We start from the raw sequence: 20,679 nt of genomic DNA, 5'->3' as shown, positions 1-20,679 counted from the left end.
ACTGTGTTATACTGTGTTATACTGTGTTATACTGTGTTATACTGTGTTATACTGTGTTATACTGTGTTATACTGTGTTATACTGTGTTATACTGTGTTATACTGTGTTATACTGTGTTATACTGTGTTGTGTTATATTGTGTTGTGTTATACTGTGTTGTGTTATACTGTGTTGTGTTGTACTGTGTTATACTGTGTGTGTTATTTTGTGTTATACTGTGAGTGTTATATTGTGTTATACTGTGTTATACTGTGTGTGTTATACTGTGTTATACTGTGTGTGTTATACTGTGTTATACTGTGTGTGTTATACTGTGTTATACTGTGTGTGTTATATTGTTATACTGGGTTATACTGTGTTATACTGTGTGTGTTATATTGTGTTATACTGTGTGTGTTATATTGTGTTATACTGTGTGTGTTATATTGTGTTATACTGTGTGTGTTATATTGTGTTATACTGTGTGTGTTATATTGTTATACTGTGTTATACTGTGTTATACTGTGTGTGTTATACTGTGTGTGTTATACTGTGTGTGTTATACTGTGTGTGTTATACTGTGTGTGTTATACTGTGTGTGTTATACTGTGTGTGTTATACTGTGTGTGTTATATTGTGTGTGTTATATTGTGTGTGTTATATTGTGTTATATTTTGGATTTGATGGAATTTGGATTTGATGGAATCCACCAATGGACAGCTCAACCAAACCCAAGCACAGAACACAACAGAATGCAGGGAATTAAAGAGCTCCAAGGCCCAGCTCACCATCATGGAGTCTCTCCTCAAGGTCACAAAGGTGCTCACGTTCATGTTCACGCTGTCCTTGCTGAGAACCTTCAGGTCTGCAGCAGGAGCCCCCCCTGCAGCAAAGCAAGGAGAGCATCAAAGGAGGGCACACCCCAAAGGAGCACTGCTGGGTCTCTGCACAAAATGAGGATTTCTCCAAACCCTACTAGGCTGGGAACACACTGAGGTGCAGCTGCAAAATGTGAGGATGCTCCTCCTTTATTTATTGGGAGTTATTCTGTTGGGCATTAAAAATCTGTGGTGATGCCAGACAGGGGAAAGAAGGGTGAGGAGAATTTGGAAAAAATCTTGGCTTAACAGGGAAAAAAAAAATTGTGACATGGAAAAGGGCTTTGAGATAAATCCTGAGTCTGATTTTCCCTGTGATGGTCTGAAAAAAGATTTGGGCAACTTAAAGCAGGTACAGAATATTTTGTGCTATCTACAAGCTGGAAAGACAAACTTTTAACAACTTGACTTTGAAAATTCCCAAATCTTTGATGGATTTTGATACCCACTTAGTTTATAGCTAAGAGTTCTCCTCCCCCACAGCATCCTGGATTTTTACATACCCAGGTAAGGCAAAATCAGCTCATAGTAAGCAGGTGAATGGTGCTGGTCAGAGAAAGCTTCTTTGGCTTTCTGGTACAAGATGTTCTTCGTCTCCTGGGAACAGGCTGAAGGATTCAGAGACGCCAGTCTGCAGAAAAATAAAGATTTCGGGTGGAAAAAGCTTTTATTATCTTCAACCTGTTTAATTTCCCCATATTCTGAGTGTTTTTGGGAGTCTCTGCCCAGCACAGGTGATCCCTAATTCCCAGCTCTATGGAGAGAAGCTGAGAGGAAAAACAATGGCTCAGTTTCCTGCTGAGAATTTGTCCTTCAGGTGATGATGGCTCTTATGGTGCCCAGTAAATCTGTGTGTTTGCCAAGTGGCAATGAATTTATTTAATTTCATTTCATTTCATTCAGTCTTACAGAGGAATTCAATCTGGAAATGCTTAAAAACCACGAGGAAGTGGCACCCGATGGTTTAGTGGTGACCACAGTGCTGGGTGATGATGTGAGAGGCTTTTCCCAACCTTAAGGACTCAGTAACTGTATGAAATTCAATTAAATTAACTCTTCTGCAGATGAAATCAGGCACACAGTCAGATTTGCAGCCTGCTGGGCTGAAATAAAGAGAGTTGCATTGGGAATCTGGGCCCTGCCTGGCAGGTTCTAAGGTGCTTCCTAAATTCCCTTTCCCTGAGAGCAGGAAAAATGAAAAGGATGTGGGGTATTAATATTTTTTGGAAAAATCTCTTTGTCAGGATTCTTCTCCTGGGAAGCTGAGATGTCTCTGAGAAAAAGGAAAACAAGAATGATCTGATTTGCTTCTCCTGTGTTTTGCTATTTTGGAATGCGGTTGGAGATTGTTCCACTGGTTTTCTGTGGATTGTTTTGACTCAATGGCTAATCAAGGTCAAGCTGTGTCAGGACTCTGGAAAGAGCCACAAGTTTTCATTAAAGTTTTCATTATTATCTTTTAACCTTCTCTAAGTGTCTTTTCTGTATTCTTTAGTATAGTTTATCACAGCTTAGTTTAGTATTCTTTAATATATTACAGCATCATAAAATAATAAATGAGCCTTCTGAGAACACAGATTCCTCATTGCTTCCCACCACAGGGCACCCCAGAAACACAATCAGGATGGGAAAGGGCTTTTGGAAGAAGACCAAGACACCCCAGCTTGGGACTCACTTGAGGCTGGAGGGGTTGATGGCCTTCAGGTCAGTGGCATTCAGCAGGCACACGTACTTGGTGCCAATGGCATCCAGGGCCGTGGCATTCAGGGCATTGCCCAGCTCCAGGTAGCGTTTGATTGCTGCTGAGGCCTGGAAACACAATCCATTAGATTAATTTAATTCAATCAGGAGGTGTGGTTTCATCCTTGAAAGAAACTTGGTATTTTATAATTAGAAAAATAAAATGGAACCATTTCAGATCTGTTCATGTTGAGTTTTGTGTTAGAGACAGAAGTGAGGTATGTGGTTTTTCTGTAGAATAGTTATTTTTTATTGTATACTATTTTAATATAATTTTATTATTTTAAATTTAGATTTTATTTATTATTATTTCTTTTATTTATTTTTATTTTTATTGTTTTTATTGTATACCATTTTTATATGGTATTAGAAGGCATTGTGTTTGAATTCAATTGGTTTGTGATCTAGTGAAGCTTAGTTCATGGGTTGGTGGGGTTATTGCTTATTAAACAATATATGCTATATATATGTAATATATTTATATGTGTTATAGGTTTATTAAACATTTTATAGATAGGTTTATATATTTATTTAGTAATCAATTAGTAATCTAGTGAAATCTAGTAATCTAGTTCATTGGTTGGTAAGGGTTATTGCTTATTAAACAATATATATAATATGTTTATGAATTTCTAATATATTTATATACATTATATGCTTATTAAACATTTAATAGATATGTTTATACTTTTATTGAATTTTATGGGATATATTTCTTGTTTTTATTGGTGTGAATGGTTTTTTTACAAGAATAGATTGTTGTGCTAACTGGTTTTTATTCATATGATTTTTTTTATTGGGAATTTAATAGGTTAGCTTAGAACAGGAAGGCCTGATTTTACAAGGCCTTTTTTTAATAAAGTTTATTGGGCCACTCAAAATTGTGGCACCAAAGATGCTTCAACCACCTCAGAACCCAAAGCAGCCCCAAAGCCAGGAGAGCAAGGCCAAGCCCCTACCAGGGAATCCGAGGGCTGAGGCTGAGTTTTCAGGAATGCAGCCAGGGAGTCAGCAGAGCTCATGTTCCAGGTGGAGATCTCCTCTGGGCTGAGCAGGTGCAGCAGAGGGCCCATTGCAGAGAGCACTTTCTCAGGATAACCATTGGGATACCTCTGTGGAGACACCAGGGGACGGGCTCAGAGCAGGGCTCAGGGAGCTGGGCTCAGCCTGGGGAAAGGTGGAATGATTTTAGAGCAGTTTTCATCTCTCTAACTGGGATTGGAGGGAGGATGGAGCCACGTTCCTCTATGAGGTGCCCCGTGAAAGGCTCAGAGCCAACAGGTCAGGAAAACTGATTAGATAAAGAAATAAGAGATAAGAAATAAATATTTTCCCAGTAAAGGTGGCAAACCCTGGGAGAGGAGCTGAGAGACAGTGGAGTCACATCCTTGGAGATTCTAAATTCACCCGGACAAAGCCCTGAGAGATCCGCCAGTGGAAATTGGAATCACATCTTTGGAGATCCCAAATTCCTCAGGACAAGGCCCTGAACAATCCCATCAGTAGAAATTTGAGTCATACCCTTGGAGATCCTAAATTCACCAGGACAAGGCCGTGACCAATCCCATTAGTGGAAACTGGACATTTTTGGGCTGGAATTACCTCGTCCAGGTATTCCTTCAGCACAGCCAGCTGGGGGTTGCTGAAAGCGTAGTTGCTGAGGATATTGGAGAGGTCATTTTCCAGGTAGAGGTAATTTTCCTGGGAGATGTTGTGGAGGCAGGCACGCAGGAGCTCCTCAGGTACGTAGTCGGTGGGCATCAGCGGATCATCCAGCTTTTCCTTTGTTATCTCCAGATTAGCTGGGCAACGTGCTGAAGCTATGGCAAACACAGGGTTAAATTAAATCCTTTGGCTCCAAGCTTTGGATCCCAGAATCATTTTAGTTGGAAAAACCTCCAAGGTTGATCTGTGCCCAATCCCCACTTTGTCACCGGCACTGAACTCCTTGGACACCTCCAGGGATGGGGACTCCAAACCCCCCTGGGAGCCTCTCCCAAGGCCTGAGGAGCTCCAGGGTGAGCCCTGGGCCCAGAGGGAATGGTCAGGGTGAGCCCTGGGCTCAGGGGAAATGGTCAGGGTGAGCCCTGGGCCCAGGGGGAATGGTCAGGGTGAGTTCTGGGCCCAAAAATAATGGTCAGGGTGAGCCTTGGTCCCAAAAGGAATGGTCAGGGTGACTCCTGCTCCTATCAGGGTAAGCCCTGGGTCCAGGGGGAATGGTCAGGGTGAGCCCTGGGCCCAAAAGGAATGCTCTGGGTGAGCCCTGGGCCCAGAGGGAATGCTCTGGGTGAGCCCTGGGCCCAAAAATAATGGTCAGGGTGAGCCTTGGTCCCAAAAGGAATGGTCAGGGTGAGCCCTGGGCCCAAAAGGAATGGTCAGGGTGAGCCCTGGGCCCAAAAGGAATGCTCTGGGTGAGCCCTGGGCCCAGAGGGAACGCTCTGGCTCAGGGCAGCTCCCGTACCCTCCGCTCGCTTGTGCCGGCGGGGCAGGAGCCCCCCGATGACCGTGGCCAGCTCCTCCCTGGACAGGTGGGAATCCCAGGCAAAGTTCCTCAGCCAGGTGGTCACAGTTTTCTGCAAGGAAAAGGGATCATCAGGGGGATTTGGGAATGCTGGATGTGCCTCCAGCACAGCCCCTGCTCCTCACACACTGGGCTCTGAAGATCCTGAACCAAAAGCAATTCCTTCCTTCAATGTTTGAACTTTCCCTTTCCCCCAACCCAGCAGTGACTGGAGCTCCTCACAAAGCACTGGGAGTTATTCCTGCTCTCCCTAAGTGACCTGGATTTGCAGTTCCAACCAGTCAGCCCTGATGCCTTCAGTTTGAACTTTCCCAGATTCTGGAAGGCACTGGTATATAATAACTCTGAACTCCACAGAAAGTGTCAGCAGCTCTCCTCACAGCTCAGGCACACAGAACAATCCTTGTCCAGCCCCAGAACCATGGACACCGCTGCAGCTCCAGGCTCAAAAAGCACAAACAACAGAGAATGGAGGAGAGAAAAACACGAAGGATGGAACTTCATAACCTAAAGGTGTAATTGAACAATTATCCCCAATATGGAAATGGAGCAGAACTTATAAAAGTGTGAGAACTCCTGACCCATTGTCCATCTTGGGTGTAGCCACAGCCAGGCCCTTGTACTGCCCAAGGCAAATCCTTTGAGGCTTTTTAATAAATCCCTGCTTTATTCTTTTAACTCTGCCCAGGCTCTCCTCCAGCCCCCAGCTCCCCAAACCCTCTCCTCCCACACCCCATCCCTCTGGCCCCAGGTGCTTTAAAAGGAAGAACTGCTGGAGCCAGGCTGGCCCTGCAGCCCCCAGCCCATCCCCAGGGTCCCCAGGCCATGGCAGAGCCCACCTTGGGGATCTGCTGCAGGATGCTGGGACCCAGCACGGGGATCAGCCCGCTCAGCTCGCTCAGGGTGAAGGCTGACCACGCTGAAGGAGGCCTGCAGACAAAAAATGTGTTGCAAATAAGTAAAAACTTATAAAAGAACAGCCTTATAGACATAATTTGAACCTTACTACTCCATATTAATCTATTAAATTCCCATAGGAAAAGAATTATAAAAATCAATTTACATAACAATCTATTTTTGTAAGAAAGCGGTTTGCACTTTTAAAAATAAGAAGTGTATCCCATAAAAATCCATAAAGAAAAAATATAAACTATCTAGAATGAGGAAAGTTTAATAAACATATACGCTAACCATTACCAACCAATCCATTGAGTTTTAATAATTTACTAACCTGTTAAATTCAAAACAGTACCTTCTAATATCATATAAAAATGAGCTATATACAATAAAAATTCAGCTATTCTACACAAAAAACAATGTCTCATCTGTCTCATTTCTATCTCTAATGCAAGCTACTATGAAAATTAGCAGGTATCAGGTCTCAAGGAAGAACAAAACTGAAAAAAACCCCTTTAAATCTCCCAGGATTACATCCTTGCAACATGTGACGTTAAGAAAACACAAGGTTTAAACCTGAAAACACCTTAACCACTTCCTGTTGCACAAAATGTCATTGCAGCAGAGCAGAAGCTGTCAGGGACATAAATCAGGGCAGCTGGGTGGAAAAACGGCCTTGAACAAACACATTCTTTTCTTAAGGCTCTTTCTGGAACCTGAAGAATTTCTGTTGCTTGCTATGGCCCAATTCAGTGCCAAGATCTTGGGGCAACCAGGAAGAAAAATATTTATCAAAATATTTATCAAACATCTCTCACTGGACAGGCAGAATGTCTCCTGGAAACCTGTGCCTGACAAACAGCTTGACCTCACCTGTGATCACCAGGCCAGGCAGAGAAGTTTGATTAATGAAAAATTAATTTTGCAGACCGGAGGAAAAGCTTTTATAACAAGCAAGAGAGACACAGAAGTGAGCACATTTTTCAGGAGAATTTCACCCAGGCCTTTCAGCTGAAATAATTTCAACCAAACAACATAAAAGACCCAGTCCAAAGCTCAAAATGAAGATTTTTTGGGGGGTTTTTGATCAAGCTGCTTGGCTGGAGTGCACTCAGGCCTTAACAGTACCATGGGGTTGATTAAGGGAAGAGCCCAGGAGGAAAAGCCATACCCAAAGGTGGTGTTGCCACTGCTGAGGACGTCCCTGATGGCCTCTTCTTGCTCGGGCAGGAAAGATCCACACTGGCTCAAATCCTTCAGCAAGCTGCCCCCAGAACTCCTGATGTAGTCCCCATCCAGCTCACACACCAGCCAGCCCAGGATCTCAGCGCTTGTGTGATTTATTTTTGTGCCAGGAACTCCCTGCAATAAAGGCAGAGGCATTAACTGGGGTGGAGCATCCCTGAACTTCAATTCCTGCAGGATCCCAATCAAGCCCTGCAGGACCCCAATTCCTGCAGGACCCAAATAAGCCCTGCAGGACCCCAATTCCTGCAGGACCCAAATAAGCCCTGCAGGACCCCAATTCCTGCAGGACCCCAATCTCTCTCCTCATACCAGACACTCCAGAGCCTCCAGGAGCAGCTGCTGCCTCTGAGGATCCTCTCTGGGCAGAACGTCCTTGTTTGCCTTCCCAACGTTGCTGAAGAACTGGCTGCAGTTCCCTGCATAGTCTGAGGGGCTGGAAGGACAAACTCCATGAATTTCAGGGAATGAGGTCAAGCTCAACACATGCCCTGTCTGATAAAACATCTCCCACACCTGCACACTGAACTCCAGGAGTTGCTCTTCCCCAGTTTTCTTCTATGCCATTAAATCCTTCAAAAATTCCTTAAATTTAAAAAATGGTTCTTTAAAAATCAATTTTCACCTGAAGGAATTTAGTGTTCAAACTGTTCCAATTGTTAGATTTAAATTCAAACTAATTCATTGTTAGATTCAAATTCAAACTAATTTAAACTAATCTATTGTTAAAATTGTTCAAGGTTTGGGTACAGAACCACAGCAGGGAGGTACTGGAACAGGGGAATTCACTTTATTCCCTGTTTCCTCTGGTGTTTGTAAGGGAAAAGCACATTCAGAGACCTGGGAATGCTGAACTTGGCCTTGGTCACTGCCTGGGATGGGGCAGCCTCAGCCTCTCTGGGAAACCTCACAAGGAAGGATTTATTGCAATATCTCATACAAATCTACCCTCCTCCAGCCTTCTGCAATCCCATTTTTATTCCCCAGGAAGAGGCCTAAACAACTCTGAAATAGAAACTAAATTAATCAGTATGGTTATAACCTAATTTTTATTTTTCCCATGTTGCTCCAAGGCAACATGATGGAAACCACAGCACAGTTACCTTAAAAACAGCAGCAGGTCCTGGGGATAAGTGTCCCAATCCTGGGGAATCCCATGCAGGGTCACCATCCTCAGCAAGCAGCTCAGCTGCAAGGACACCAGAGATTGCATCAAGGAGAGAAACCACCACGAAACACAAGGAAAAGATAAAATAATGGAAAGGTTTTATGCTGCTCTGAAAGGAAGGAAGAAAGGAAGAAAGGAAGAAAGGAAGGAAGGAAAGGAAGGAAAGAAGAGGAAAGGAAAGGAAAGGAAGGAAAGAAGAAGGAAAGGAAAGGAAGGAAAGGAAAGGAAGGAAAGGAAAGGAAGGAAAGGAAAGGAAGGAAAGGAAAGGAAGGAAAGGAAAGGAAGGAAAGGAAAGGAAGGAAAGGAAAGGAAGGAAAGGAAAGGAAGGAAAGGAAAGGAAGGAAAGGAAAGGAAGGAAAGGAAAGGAAGGAAAGGAAAGGAAGGAAAGGAAAGGAAGGAAAGGAAAGGAAGGAAAGGAAAGGAAGGAAAGGAAAGGAAGGAAAGGAAAGGAAGGAAAGGAAGGAAGGAAAGGAAAGGAAGGAAAGGAAAGGAAGGAAAGGAAAGGAAGGAAAGGAAAGGAAGGAAAGGAAAGGAAGGAAAGGAAAGGAAGGAAAGGAAAGGAAGGAAAGGAAAGGAAGGAAAGGAAGGAAGGAAAGGAAGGAAGGAAGGAAGGAAGGAAGGAAGGAAGGAAGGAAAGGAAGGAAAGGAAGGAAAGGAAGGAAGGAAGGAAAGGAAGGAAGGAAGGAAAGGAAGGAAGGAAAGGAGGCATTACCTGGTCCTGGCCCAGCTTGACCTCCTTCTTCCTCATGACTTTTGCCAGCTCCTGGAACCTTTCTGCCCCCACAGCGCCGGCAGCTGCACAGGTGAAGCCCTGGAGCACAGACTGGGAGAGCCTGGGAGTTCCCAGCAGGAAAATCAGCAGGGAAAAGCCTTCAGGAAGGAGCATTCAGAGCAGGACTCTGCTCACCCCACTGGGTTTCCCAGATATAAATCTCTTTTTTTGTAATTTTCATCTCAAATACATCAAGAAGATACAGGAGTCCCTCTAAATGAATCCCTGGAATTGCCCTCTGGAAGGTTTGGAAATGCATTCCCTGCTTGGAAAAGCATTCCAGAGGCAATCTGGAGCAAGACTGCAGGTGCAGCCTGAGCCAGCAGCATCATTTTAGAAGGAAAATGTGGTCCCTGGGTGTTTCTGGCAGCTGAGCCCTGGTAAATCTCTGTGTTCCATGTCTGTGTTTGGGCTCCCATTCCATCTCCCGTCTGTTCCCATGGGTTCCAGGGGGTGGATGTGGATGGAACACGGGAAAGCTGGGAATTGCCAGGAAAACAAACAGAAAGTGGAAGGAGAGGAGGGAAATCTTTACCTGCTGAAGTCAGGCTCTGCCTTCACCACATCGCTGAAGAACATGGCAGCCTGGGGAGCAAAGGCAGAGGTTTTCCAGGGAAAGGGGCTCTGCTTCCAGGGGGATTTGTGGAATTCATGGCCCCACACAGGGCAGGGCTGCCAGGGAGGGGAAGGAGGAGCCCTTTACCTGCTCTCTGGTCCACGGTTTGTTGTTGAGATCCTGCACATTTGGCATCTCTTCCCCAAAAACCAGCAGGGATTTTGGGATGGAGCTGGCCAGGGCACTGGGGATGAGTCTGACCAGCTCAGAGGGGTGGGCAACCCTGGAGGAAACCTTGGAAAAACCCAACAGAAAAAACCATGGCAAAAAAAACCCAACAGAACAAACCATGACAAATCTCACCCAGCTTTAGCCCAAACCATGGCAGGATCAGCAGGATCAGAACCAGAGAATTGGTTGGGTTGGAAAAGACCTCCAGGACCAAGTACAACCTTGAATTATTCTATGGTTATAATATATTATATATCATATATATATATAGATAATCTCTCTATATATATAGAAATAATATATATAATATACATAATAATATAATCTATTATTATGTATAATATATCATTATATATAATATACACGATATTATAATATTATCTATATACATAATATATAATATATACATTACATATAATAGATATAATAGATAAATATATACACAATATATAATATACAATATTATATATAAAATATATAATATATATAATATACATAATATATAATAATATAATATTATATATAATATGTATATACATTATATACATATTATATATTTAATGTATATAAAATATACATATATATACATATATATATACACATATTGATACACATATATTAATATATATATACATATATACACACATATACATATAATATTTGGTCAATATATTATTAACCATTTCTATTCTTTCCCTAGGAACATCCACAGGGAAGCAGTTTTTGGGAGCACCCCATTAAACAAATCCCTCCCGGCCTTGTCCCCAAGAGGCTGAGCAGGCCAAGGACGGTGACACAGAGCCAGGGGCAGGGTTTGAGTGGCCAAGGACAGTGACACAGAGGCAGGGGCAGGGTTTGAGTGGCCTGTCCTGCTGCCACCCTGCCTGGCTGTCACCAACCCCCAGGGCATGCTGGCAGGGGGCAGCTGTGGCACACCTGGCCCCAGGTAAGCAGTGTCCCCACCCCTGCTCCTGGCTGAGACAACACAAGGTCACCTTTTCCACCAGGATCCTTTTCAGAGCACGGGGCAGGGTGTCCACGTGCTGGGCAAAGGCTGGCAGCTGCATGGCCTCCAGGACAACCTCTGGGGACAAACTCCTCAGCGTGCTGCTGTTGAGGCCACCCACCAAAGTGCCCAGCTGTGCCAGGCTCTGTCCATCCCGGATCTGCAAGGGAATCACAGAAAAATCAGCTTGGAAAACAGCTTGGAGATCCTCAATGCCAGCTGTGCCCAACCCCACCAATCCCCAGCCCAGAGCTCTGAGTGCTCATCCCTTCACTTTGAGCTTTTATATTTTCCAGATTCTGCATTGGTACATAACTCTGAACTTCATATAAAGTGTCAGCACTTCTCCTCACAGCTCATTCACACAAAATAATCCCCTTTTTTGTCATATTAAGCCCTTTTCTGACTCAGAGATGGGGTAACTGAGAGGTGTTTAAAAGCTTTTATTCCATTTTCAGTCTCATGAGAAGGGTGAGACCATACAGATGTTATAATTCACACCATCACAATCAGAAGTTAACTATTTCTTAATTTTATTATAAGCATTTCTTGGCCTATCAGCTTTTCCTACACTATGCTGTGAATGCCCTAAAGTTTATAATCTAAAATTACCCCTTGCGGGTCCTGCTACAATGCATCTTTCACAGTTCTATTTCTCCAAAGTATCCAGTCTTGTTTGCAAGGCCCTCCTTTGAAACTTGCTTCTAGTTCCATTTCTCTCTCCACAATGCCTGTTTCTCTAGAAATTCATATTTCTCTACAAATTCATTTCCTACATTTTTCCAGCCCCCAGAACCAAGGACATCACTGCAGCTCCAGGCCCAAAAAGTGCAAACAACAGGGAATGGAGGAGAGCAGTCTGGGAGGGTGGGACTGCAGAACCTGAGCTGGAATTGGACAATGAACCCCAACATGGAAATGGACCAAAACTTATCAAAGTGTGAGAACTCCCGACCCATTGTCCATCTTGGGTGTAGCCATGGCTGGGCTCTTCTAATGCCCAAGGTGAATCCACAGAATTCCCAGGTTGGAAGAGACCTTAAAGATTGAGTCCAACCCAGCCCCAACACCTCAACTCAACCCTGGCACCCAGTGCCACATCCAGGCTTGGCTAAACACCCCCAGGGGTGATGACTCCACCACCTCCCTGGGCAGAACATTCCAGAACTTCATCACCCTTTCCATAAAAATCTTTACCCCCCCTTTCTGCAAAAAACTTCTTCCCAGTACCCAACCTCAATTTCCCTTGGTGCAGCTCAAGACTGTGTCCTGTGGTTCTGTCAGAACCCATTGAAGCCCTTTTAATAAATCCCAGCTTTATTCCGTTAACTCTGTCCAGCTTCTGTTCCCAGTGCCACTTCCAGACATGCCTTGGGCACCTCCAGGGCTGGGCACTCCCACCTTCCCTGGGCATTTTCAGTGCCTGAAACCCTTCCAGGAGGAGCCTGTGGGTGTGAGGAGCTCTGTGGTACCTGGTAGCCAGACTGGAGCAGTTTGTTGACCACAGCCCTGGCCTGCTCACTCCTCCAGCCCTGGACTCTGCCCAGGGCAGGTAGAGCTGCCTCCAGCTGCTCCTCAGGGATGTTCTCCTGGATTCTGGACACTGAGAGCCCCAGGGCAGCCTGGCCCAGGGCTGCCAGCACGGCTGGGGAGAAATCCTCCAAATTCCTCAGCAGGGAGGAAGCCACCTGTGAGACAGAACAGAGTCAGAGCAGCAATGCTGCGTCCCACAGCCCTGAACCCCTGGGGTTCTGCCTCCGCTTTGCCTGTGGAGGTGTGGAAGAGGTTTTACAGTGACTTCTGTGAGCCAGAGAGAAGTGTGAGAAGAATTTTTCCCCCTGAAAGAATTTCTACCAAGGTTGTTGACAGAGAAATCAAGAAAGAAAGAAGGAGAAATAAGAGAAACCAAAGAAGAAAGAAGAAAGAGGAGAAACCAAGAAAGAGCAAAGGAGAAAGAAGAGAAACCAAGAAATCAAAAACTATAAATAAGAGAAACCAAGAAATCAAAAACTATAAATAAGAGAAACCAAGAAAGAGGATAAAAAATAGAAACCAAGAAAGAGAGAAGGATAAACGAGAGAAACCTGCAATTCTCTATTGCAATGAGCACTTTGTTTGTCTTTCCTGACCAATGAGTAAATGTAAACTTATGAGCTATGTAAGAATGCGTAACAAGCATGCATGCTGGAATAAAACCAGTTTAAACCTTCTGGAAATGGAGTGTGCTGCTTTGGATTGTCTCCCTCTCAATGTGGATGGACCATCCCCACCACTGAGCCCTGTGAGGTGATGGAAACCCAGCCAGACACCAAAGGTGACCCAGAGGGGGGTGACAAGAGGGGACACAGAGCTGGACCCACCCCTGGCAGATTTTATGCAGCTGAGAGGATCCCCAGTGCTCACCTGCAGGTTTGGTGCAGTGAGAGCATCCCCAAGTTTTGTGCAGTGAGAGCATCCCCAGTGCTCACCTGCAGGTTTGGTGCAGTGAGAGCATCCCCAGTGCTCACCTGCAGGTTTGGTGCAGTGAGAGCATCTCCAGGTGCTCACCTGCAGGTTTGGTGCAGTGAGAGCATCCCCAGTGCTCACCTGCAGGTTTGGTGCAGTGAGAGCATCTCCAGGTGCTCACCTGCAGGTTTGGTGCAGTGAGAGCATCCCCAGTGCTCACCTGCAGGTTTGGTGCAGTGAGAGAATCCCCAAGTTTTGTGCAGTGAGAGCATCCCCAGGTGCTCACCTGCAGGTTTGGTGCAGTGAGAGCATCCCCAAGTTTTGTGCAGTGAGAGCATCCCCAGTGCTCACCTGCAGGTTTGGTGCAGTGAGAGCATTGTCAGTGCTCACCTGCAGGTTTTGTGCAGTGAGAGGATCCCCAGGTGCTCACCTGCAGGTTTGGTGCAGTGAGAGGATGCCCAGTGCTCACCTGCAGGTTTGGTGCAGTGAGAGCATCCCCAAGTTTTGTGCAGTGAGAGCATCCCCAGTGCTCACCTGCAGGTTTGGTGCAGTGAGAGCATCCCCAGGTGCTCACCTGCAGGTTTGGTGCAGTGAGAGCATCCCCAGGTGCTCACCTGCAGGTTTTGTGCAGTGAGAGCATCCCCAGTGCTCACCTGCAGGTTTGGTGCAGCGAGAGCATCCCCAGTGCTCACCTGCAGGTTTGGTGCAGTGAGAGCATCCCCAAGTTTTGTGCAGTGAGAGCATCCCCAGTGCTCACCTGCAGGTTTGGTGCAGTGAGAGCATCTCCAGTGCTCACCTGCAGGTTTTGTGCAGTGAGAGCATCCCCAGTGCTCACCTGCAGGTTTGGTGCAGTGAGAGCATCTCCAGGTGCTCACCTGCAGGTTTGGTGCACTGAGAGCATCCCCAGTGCTCACCTGCAGGTTTGGTGCAGTGAGAGCATCCCCAGTGCTCACCTGCAGCTCCAGGGAGGCTCCGGGCACCCCCCTGCTCCAGGGGCAGCTCCTCCCCAGCCTCTGGGCCACTCCCAGCGCCTCCTCCGTGCTCAGGTTTGCCACTGCCCCGGGGCTCAGGTAACAAAGGAACCTGTCCGGGAGGCTGGGGACAAAAGGAGAGGCTGGGTCAGAGAGGGGGACCAGCAGAGCTTTCCCCTGTTCCAGAGGGTGCTCTTCCTCCAGGCACCTTCCCCCATCATCTCAGCCCTGCAGGTGCCAAAGCTCCAGATCAGGGAGGTGGAAAAGCCTGGAAGCTCTGCAGGGAAATCATCTCCCAGGGGAAGAACTGGGGATCTGGCCCCAGAGAGCAAGGGCAGTGGGGTTACTTGAAAATAGAACCTTTAAAAAGAAAAAGAATGGAAGCTTTAAAGAGAAAATGAATAGAACCCTTACAGAGAAAATGAATAGAACTCTTACAGAGAAAATTGATAGAACCCTTAAAGAGAAAATGAACGGAACCCTTAAAGAAAAATGAATAGAACCCTTACAGAGAAAATGAATAGAACCCTTAAAGAGAAAATTGATAGAACCCTTAAAGAGAAAATTGATAGAACCCTAAAAGAGAAAATTGATAGAACCCTTAAAGAGAAAATGAACGGAACCCTTACAGAGAAAATGAACGGAACCCTTAAAGAGAAATGGAATCTTCAAAGAGAAAATTAATCAACAGTGCCACGCTGAGCCATGCCAGGAAACCAGAGCCCTACCTGGCCAGTGGAAAGGCAGGAGCAGAGGTCAGGAGCAGGGTGTAGTACAGGGCAGTCTCCCTGAGCAAGGTGAGGTTCCCAACCATCTCCATATTCACCGGGTCCCTGGCAAACTTTTGAAGCTGAAGGTGGAAAAAAATAAAAAGGGAAAATGACTCAGATGGATCCTTCAATCCTGACAGAGGCATGAGACAGTCTGAACCAAATCAGGGCTTTTCACCTGGGTTTAAAGTTGTGCTGAGGTTTATTTTGTTTGTTTTCAAGTAAACACTGGGACCCTGACTGGGTTTGGGGTTGCTCCTCTCACTGGCTCCAGTTTTCTCCCTGCAGAATTCCCTTTGTGGAACCAACTTGTGTGCAAATCCCTCTCACCACATGATGGGGAGAAATAACTGCAGTGGCTGTTCACCTCAGATTAACCAGAGAAATATTCCCGCTGGCAGGAATTCCAGGGCCAGGTTGGACAGGATTGGAGCGCCCTAGTCCTGTATTTTCTGGGACCCCGTCGTTGGAAGGAAATGATGAATCTGACTCCATGTCCTCAGAAGGCTAATTTATTATTTTATGATACTATATTTTATAAAAGAATACTATGCTAACCTATACAAAGGATACAGAAAGGATTCAGACAGAAGGTTAAAAGATAATAATGAAAACTTGTGACTCTCTCCAGAATCCCAACACAGCTTGGCCCTAATTGGGCACTGAGTGAAAATAATTTACATGAAACCCATGAAAGAATCACCTGTGGGGAAACAATCTCCAACCACATTCCACAGCAGCAAAACACAGGAGAAGCAAATCAGATAATTATTGTTTTCCTTTATCTCTGAGGCTTCCCAGCTTCCCAGGAGAACAATCCTGGCCAAGGGGATTTTTCAGAAAATCTGACAGCGCCACCCTGGGACAGTGGGTGAGGCTGGAATGGGATGGGATTCAATGATTGGGATTCAATCCTTCCAACCCCACCATCCTGGGGCTCTGAGTCCCCCCAGGGTCCCCACTTACTGTGGCTTCATCCCCAAAGAGCTGCAGGTCCTCCACGGTGGCGTGCTCCAGAAAGGATCCCAGGAAATTCCGGAACCAGGCAGTGGAATTGGGGCTGTGGCAGCTCGGGCTGGGTCCTGCAGGAACACGGAGCCCATGGAGCAGGAGCCACTGGGAACTGGGATTTCTGAGGCTGCAGCCCAGCAGACCCAAATCTCACACCCAGATCCAGTGCTCACACCACAAAGTCCCACGGGACAGGGCAGAAGGAATCCCAGCCCTGCCAATATTCCATGCTCAGCCTCTTTCTCCTTTTTTTCCCTGCTCACACCACAAATTCCCACGGGACAGGGCAGAAAAGGGCTTAATCTGGCCAATATTCCATGCCCAGCCTCTTTCTTCCTTCCCTCCTCATGCACCAGAACCTTTCTGCAGGAAATTCATGACAGCTCCTGCAAATATTCCAAGCCCAGCCTCTTTCTCCTTTTCTCCCTGCTCACACCACAAATTCCCACTGGACAGGGCAGAGGAAATCTCAGTCCTGCCAATATTCCATGCCCAGCCTCTTTCTCCCTTCCCTCCTCATGCACCAGCTGATTTCTGCAGGGAATTCATGGCAGCTCCCTTCCTGAGCACAACCAAACCCTGCACAGGCAGCAAATGCAGTGAATTTATTAAAAAAAATTATAAAATCCCTGGGTTAATCAAGCCTTCAGGCAGGGAAATCATTCCCAAATCCATTAATTGCTGACATTTCCAGCCTGTTCCCATTGGAGGTTCCCAGGGAAATCAGGGAAATCCTTTACCTTGCTGGGTGAGGAAATGCTTGATCCCAGAGTAGAGATTCCTCTGCTCCTGCACAGAAAGCTGGGAATAGATTCCATCCAGGGCAGCCACTCTGCAAAGAGAAGGAAAACACCTCAAACATTGCAGAGGCCAGGGCTGGGCTCACAAAAACATGGATATTCTCAATCCCATCCTTTTCTGTCGGATTATGCCCTTTTCTGACCCAGAGATGGGGCAACTGAGAGGTGTTTTAAAAACTTTTATTGCTTTTTCAGTGTCATGAGAAGGGTGAGACAATACAGATGTTATAATTCACACCATCGCAATCAGAAGCCAGTGTATTGGAATCTCCCAATTGTAAAAAAAACCCAGTGTATTGTAATTTCCTAAGTGTAAAAAACCCAGTGTATTGTAATTACTTAACTGTAAAAAAGCCGGTGTATTGTAATTTCCTAATTGTAAAAAAGCCAGTGTAATTTCCCAATTCCAAAAAAAACAGTGTATTCTAATTTCCTAACAGTAAAAAAACCAGTCTATTGTAATTGTAATTTCCCAATTCCAAAAAAGCCAGTGTATTATAATTTCCCAATTCCAAAAAAGCCAGTGTATTGTAATTTCCTAATTCCAAAAAAGCCAGTGTATTGTAATTACTTAACTGTAAAAAAGCCAGTGTAATTTCCCAATTCCAAAAAAGCCAGTGTATTATAATTTCCTAATTCCAAAAAAGCCAGTGTATTATAATTTCCTAACTGCAAAAAAAGCCAGTGTATTGTAATTTCCTAATTGTAAAAAAGCCAGTGTATTATAATTTCCCAATTCCAAAAAAGCCAGTGTATTGTAATTTCCTAAGTGTAAAAAAACCCAGTGTATTGTAATTTCCTAAGTGTAAAAAAGCCAGTGTATTGTAATTTCCTAATTGTAAAAAAAGCCAGTGTATTGTAATTTCCTAATTGTAAAAAAGCCAGTGTAATTTCCCAATTCCAAAAAAGCCAGTGTATTCTAATTTCCTAACAGTAAAAAAAACCAGTGTATTGTAATTGTAATTTCCCAATTCCAAAAAAGCCAGGGTATTATAATTTTCTAATTCCAAAAAAGCCAGTGTATTCTAATTTCCTAACTGCAAAAAAACCCAGTGTATTGTAATTTCCTAATTGTAAAAAAAAACAGTGCATTGTAATAACTTAACTGTGAAAAAGCCAATGTATTCTAATCTCCTAATTCCAAAAAAGCCAGTGTATTGTAATTACTTAACTGTAAAATAAACAGTGTATTGTAATTTCCTAATTCCAATAAAGCCAGTGTACTGTAATTTTCCAATTCCAAAAAAGCCACTGTATTATAATTTCCCAATTCCAAAAAAGCCAGTGTATTCTAATTTCCTAATTCCAAAAAAGCCAGTGTATTGTAATTTCCTAATTGTAAAAAAAGTCAGTGTATTGTAATTACTTAACTGTAAAAAAGCCAATGTATTCTAATTTCCTAATTCCAATAAAGCCAGTGTATTGTAATTACTTAACTGTAAAAAAGCCAATGTATTCTAATTTCCTAATTCCAATAAAGCCAGTGTATTGTAATTTTCCAACTCCAAAAAAGCCAGCGTACTGTAATTTCCCAATTCCAAGAAATCCACTGTATTGTAATCTCCTAATTGTAAAAAGCCAGTGTATTGCAATCTCCTAATTCCAACACACTATGAGCATTTCTCGGCCTCTCTATAATATTTCTAAATCAACATTTCTTATCTCAAATTTGATATATAAATACACCGCATACAAACATTTAATTAAACTTTAAAGATTTTTTACAAATCCATTTCCCACCCTTCTCCATAGTGATTTTCCCCCCCGGAGGAGCCCCCGGGGTGGCACAGAGGGGACAGCAGAGGGGACAGCACAGACTCACAGCAGCTGGAATTGCTCACAGGACACACCCTTGGCACCGAGGCAGCCGAAGATCTCGGGGTGCCCCAGGAGGGGCTGGAGACCCCCCTGGAGCCACTGCAGCAGCACTGGGGGGGTCCCAATGCCGGGCACCTGGAGCAGCCTCTCCCACAGCCCATTGAGGAACACCAGGCTCCACTGCAGCGAAACGGGCACCTGCCAGAACTGGGGGCAAGTGAGACAGAATAAGGATCCATCCTGAACTAGGTGAAGTGTCTGGGAGAGGTGAAGGGTCTGTGGGGCTAAAGCTGAAGGAGAGGCCGCGTTCCAGAGACAGCAAGGAGACAGAGAAAGAAAAACAGAAAACCGCAGAGGTCAATCTGCCCCCGACCTAGGAATTCCTTCGATAAAGTAGAATTAGTGCTAAATGTCGCGTGGAATGAATATGTATGAACTTAATTTGAAACTGTATGCATATGCATTTGGAAGGGGGGATAAAAAGGGGACTCGGAGTCTCCAGGGGCACGCATGCCCTTTTGGGGAGTCTTGCGTCCGGCGCGCGTCGTAATAAAGCATACCGGGCTTTACAACTTTTACAAGTTGTGAGGTTTCTTCTTTTCTCCGCAAAACACAAGGAGGAGGAAAAAATCTGAATTGCAGGGAGTTCCAGCCAGATATGGAGAGAAATCCAAGAAAATCCGAATGCTGAATTAAATTGCTGCTTTAAATGGGGCTCTTTGCACTACAGGACACAGTGGACTCGCTGCTCTTTTCAAGGTAAAAAGAGAATTTTAATTTCTGGCTCCAACACTCATAGATTTCCAAAAGTGAGAGTTGAAGGGGGACAGTGCCACCTCTCCAGTGACACGGGTCCAACAGTCTATCAAATTTCTCTTCCTCCAGAAAAGAATGCAAAACAACAAGTCGCTTACATAAAGTGTGAGAGAAAGTTCATTACAAGAATGTAAACATCAGAAAGCTTAGAAAATCAAAATATTTAAAATAAAAATTTTTAAAGTCTTTTTTAAAAAAGTCTTTTTTAAAAAAGTCTTTTAAATAATCTCCAAAAAAATAATCTCCAAAAAAATAATCTCCAAAAAAATAATCTCCAAAAAAATAATCTCCAAAAAAATAATCTCCAAAAAAATAATCTCCAAAAAACCCCTCAAAAAATAATCTAAAAAAAATCCTCAAAAAGAAAATCCTCAAAAAATAATCTTTAAAAAGATAATCTCAAAAAATAATCTAAAAAAAATCCTCAAAAAAAAAAACCTCTCAAAAAAAAAAACCTCTCAAAAAAAAAACTCTCAAAAAAAAAAAACTCTCAAAAAAAAAAAACTCTCAAAAAAAAAAAACTCTCAAAAAAAAAAAACTCTCAAAAAAAAAAAACTCTCAAAAAAAAAACACTCTCAAAAAAAAAAACTCTCAAAAAAAAACTCTCAAAAAAAAACTCTCAAAAAAAAACTCTCAAAAAAAAACTCTCAAAAAAAAAACTCTCAAAAAAAAAACTCTCAAAAAAAAAACTCTCAAAAAAAAAACTCTCAAAAAAAAACTCTCAAAAAAAAACTCTCAAAAAAAAACTCTCAAAAAAAAACTCTCAAAAAAAAACTCTCAAAAAAAAAACTCTCGGAAAAAAAACTCTCGGAAAAAAAACTCTCGGAAAAAAAACTCTCAAAAAAAAACTCTCGAAAAAAAAACTCTCGAAAAAAAACTCTCGAAAAAAAAACTCTCGAAAAAAAAACTCTCGAAAAAAAAACTCTCGAAAAAAAAACTCTCGAAAAAAAAACTCTCGAAAAAAAAACTCTCGAAAAAAAAACTCTCGAAAAAAAAACTCGCAAAAAAAAACTCGCAAAAAAAAACTCGCAAAAAAAAACTCGCAAAAAAAAAAC

At 43.8% G+C, this 20,679-nt stretch overlaps 1 protein-coding gene across 1 annotated transcript in view; it reads right to left on the bottom strand.

Annotated features, from left to right (window-relative positions):
- MSLN (mesothelin) overlaps positions 1-19,020 on the bottom strand; it is a 38,680-nt gene extending 19,660 nt beyond the window's left edge. The window contains exons 1-20 of the mRNA XM_074553092.1: positions 18,813-19,020; positions 16,931-17,022; positions 16,146-16,261; positions 15,138-15,259; positions 14,392-14,533; positions 12,466-12,681; positions 10,983-11,153; positions 9,904-10,050; positions 9,736-9,785; positions 9,141-9,261; positions 8,364-8,449; positions 7,573-7,696; positions 7,187-7,377; positions 5,958-6,048; positions 5,059-5,170; positions 4,200-4,417; positions 3,557-3,709; positions 2,533-2,666; positions 1,361-1,488; positions 768-862 (exon numbers count right to left, since the gene is read on the bottom strand). Coding sequence (XP_074409193.1) covers positions 768-862; positions 1,361-1,488; positions 2,533-2,666; positions 3,557-3,709; positions 4,200-4,417; positions 5,059-5,170; positions 5,958-6,048; positions 7,187-7,377; positions 7,573-7,696; positions 8,364-8,449; positions 9,141-9,261; positions 9,736-9,785; positions 9,904-10,050; positions 10,983-11,153; positions 12,466-12,681; positions 14,392-14,533; positions 15,138-15,229 — 2,271 coding nt within the window. The 5' untranslated portion in view covers positions 15,230-15,259; positions 16,146-16,261; positions 16,931-17,022; positions 18,813-19,020. The remainder of the gene's footprint in view (positions 1-767; positions 863-1,360; positions 1,489-2,532; positions 2,667-3,556; positions 3,710-4,199; positions 4,418-5,058; positions 5,171-5,957; positions 6,049-7,186; positions 7,378-7,572; positions 7,697-8,363; positions 8,450-9,140; positions 9,262-9,735; positions 9,786-9,903; positions 10,051-10,982; positions 11,154-12,465; positions 12,682-14,391; positions 14,534-15,137; positions 15,260-16,145; positions 16,262-16,930; positions 17,023-18,812) is intronic.
- Positions 19,021-20,679: the final 1,659 nt, after the last annotated feature.

Source organism: Zonotrichia albicollis, chromosome 16, assembly GCF_047830755.1.
Source record: "Zonotrichia albicollis isolate bZonAlb1 chromosome 16, bZonAlb1.hap1, whole genome shotgun sequence".
NCBI lineage: Eukaryota > Metazoa > Chordata > Aves > Passeriformes > Passerellidae > Zonotrichia > Zonotrichia albicollis.
Note: the sequence above shows the minus strand (reverse complement) of the source record. Positions and strands in the feature narration are given on the sequence as shown.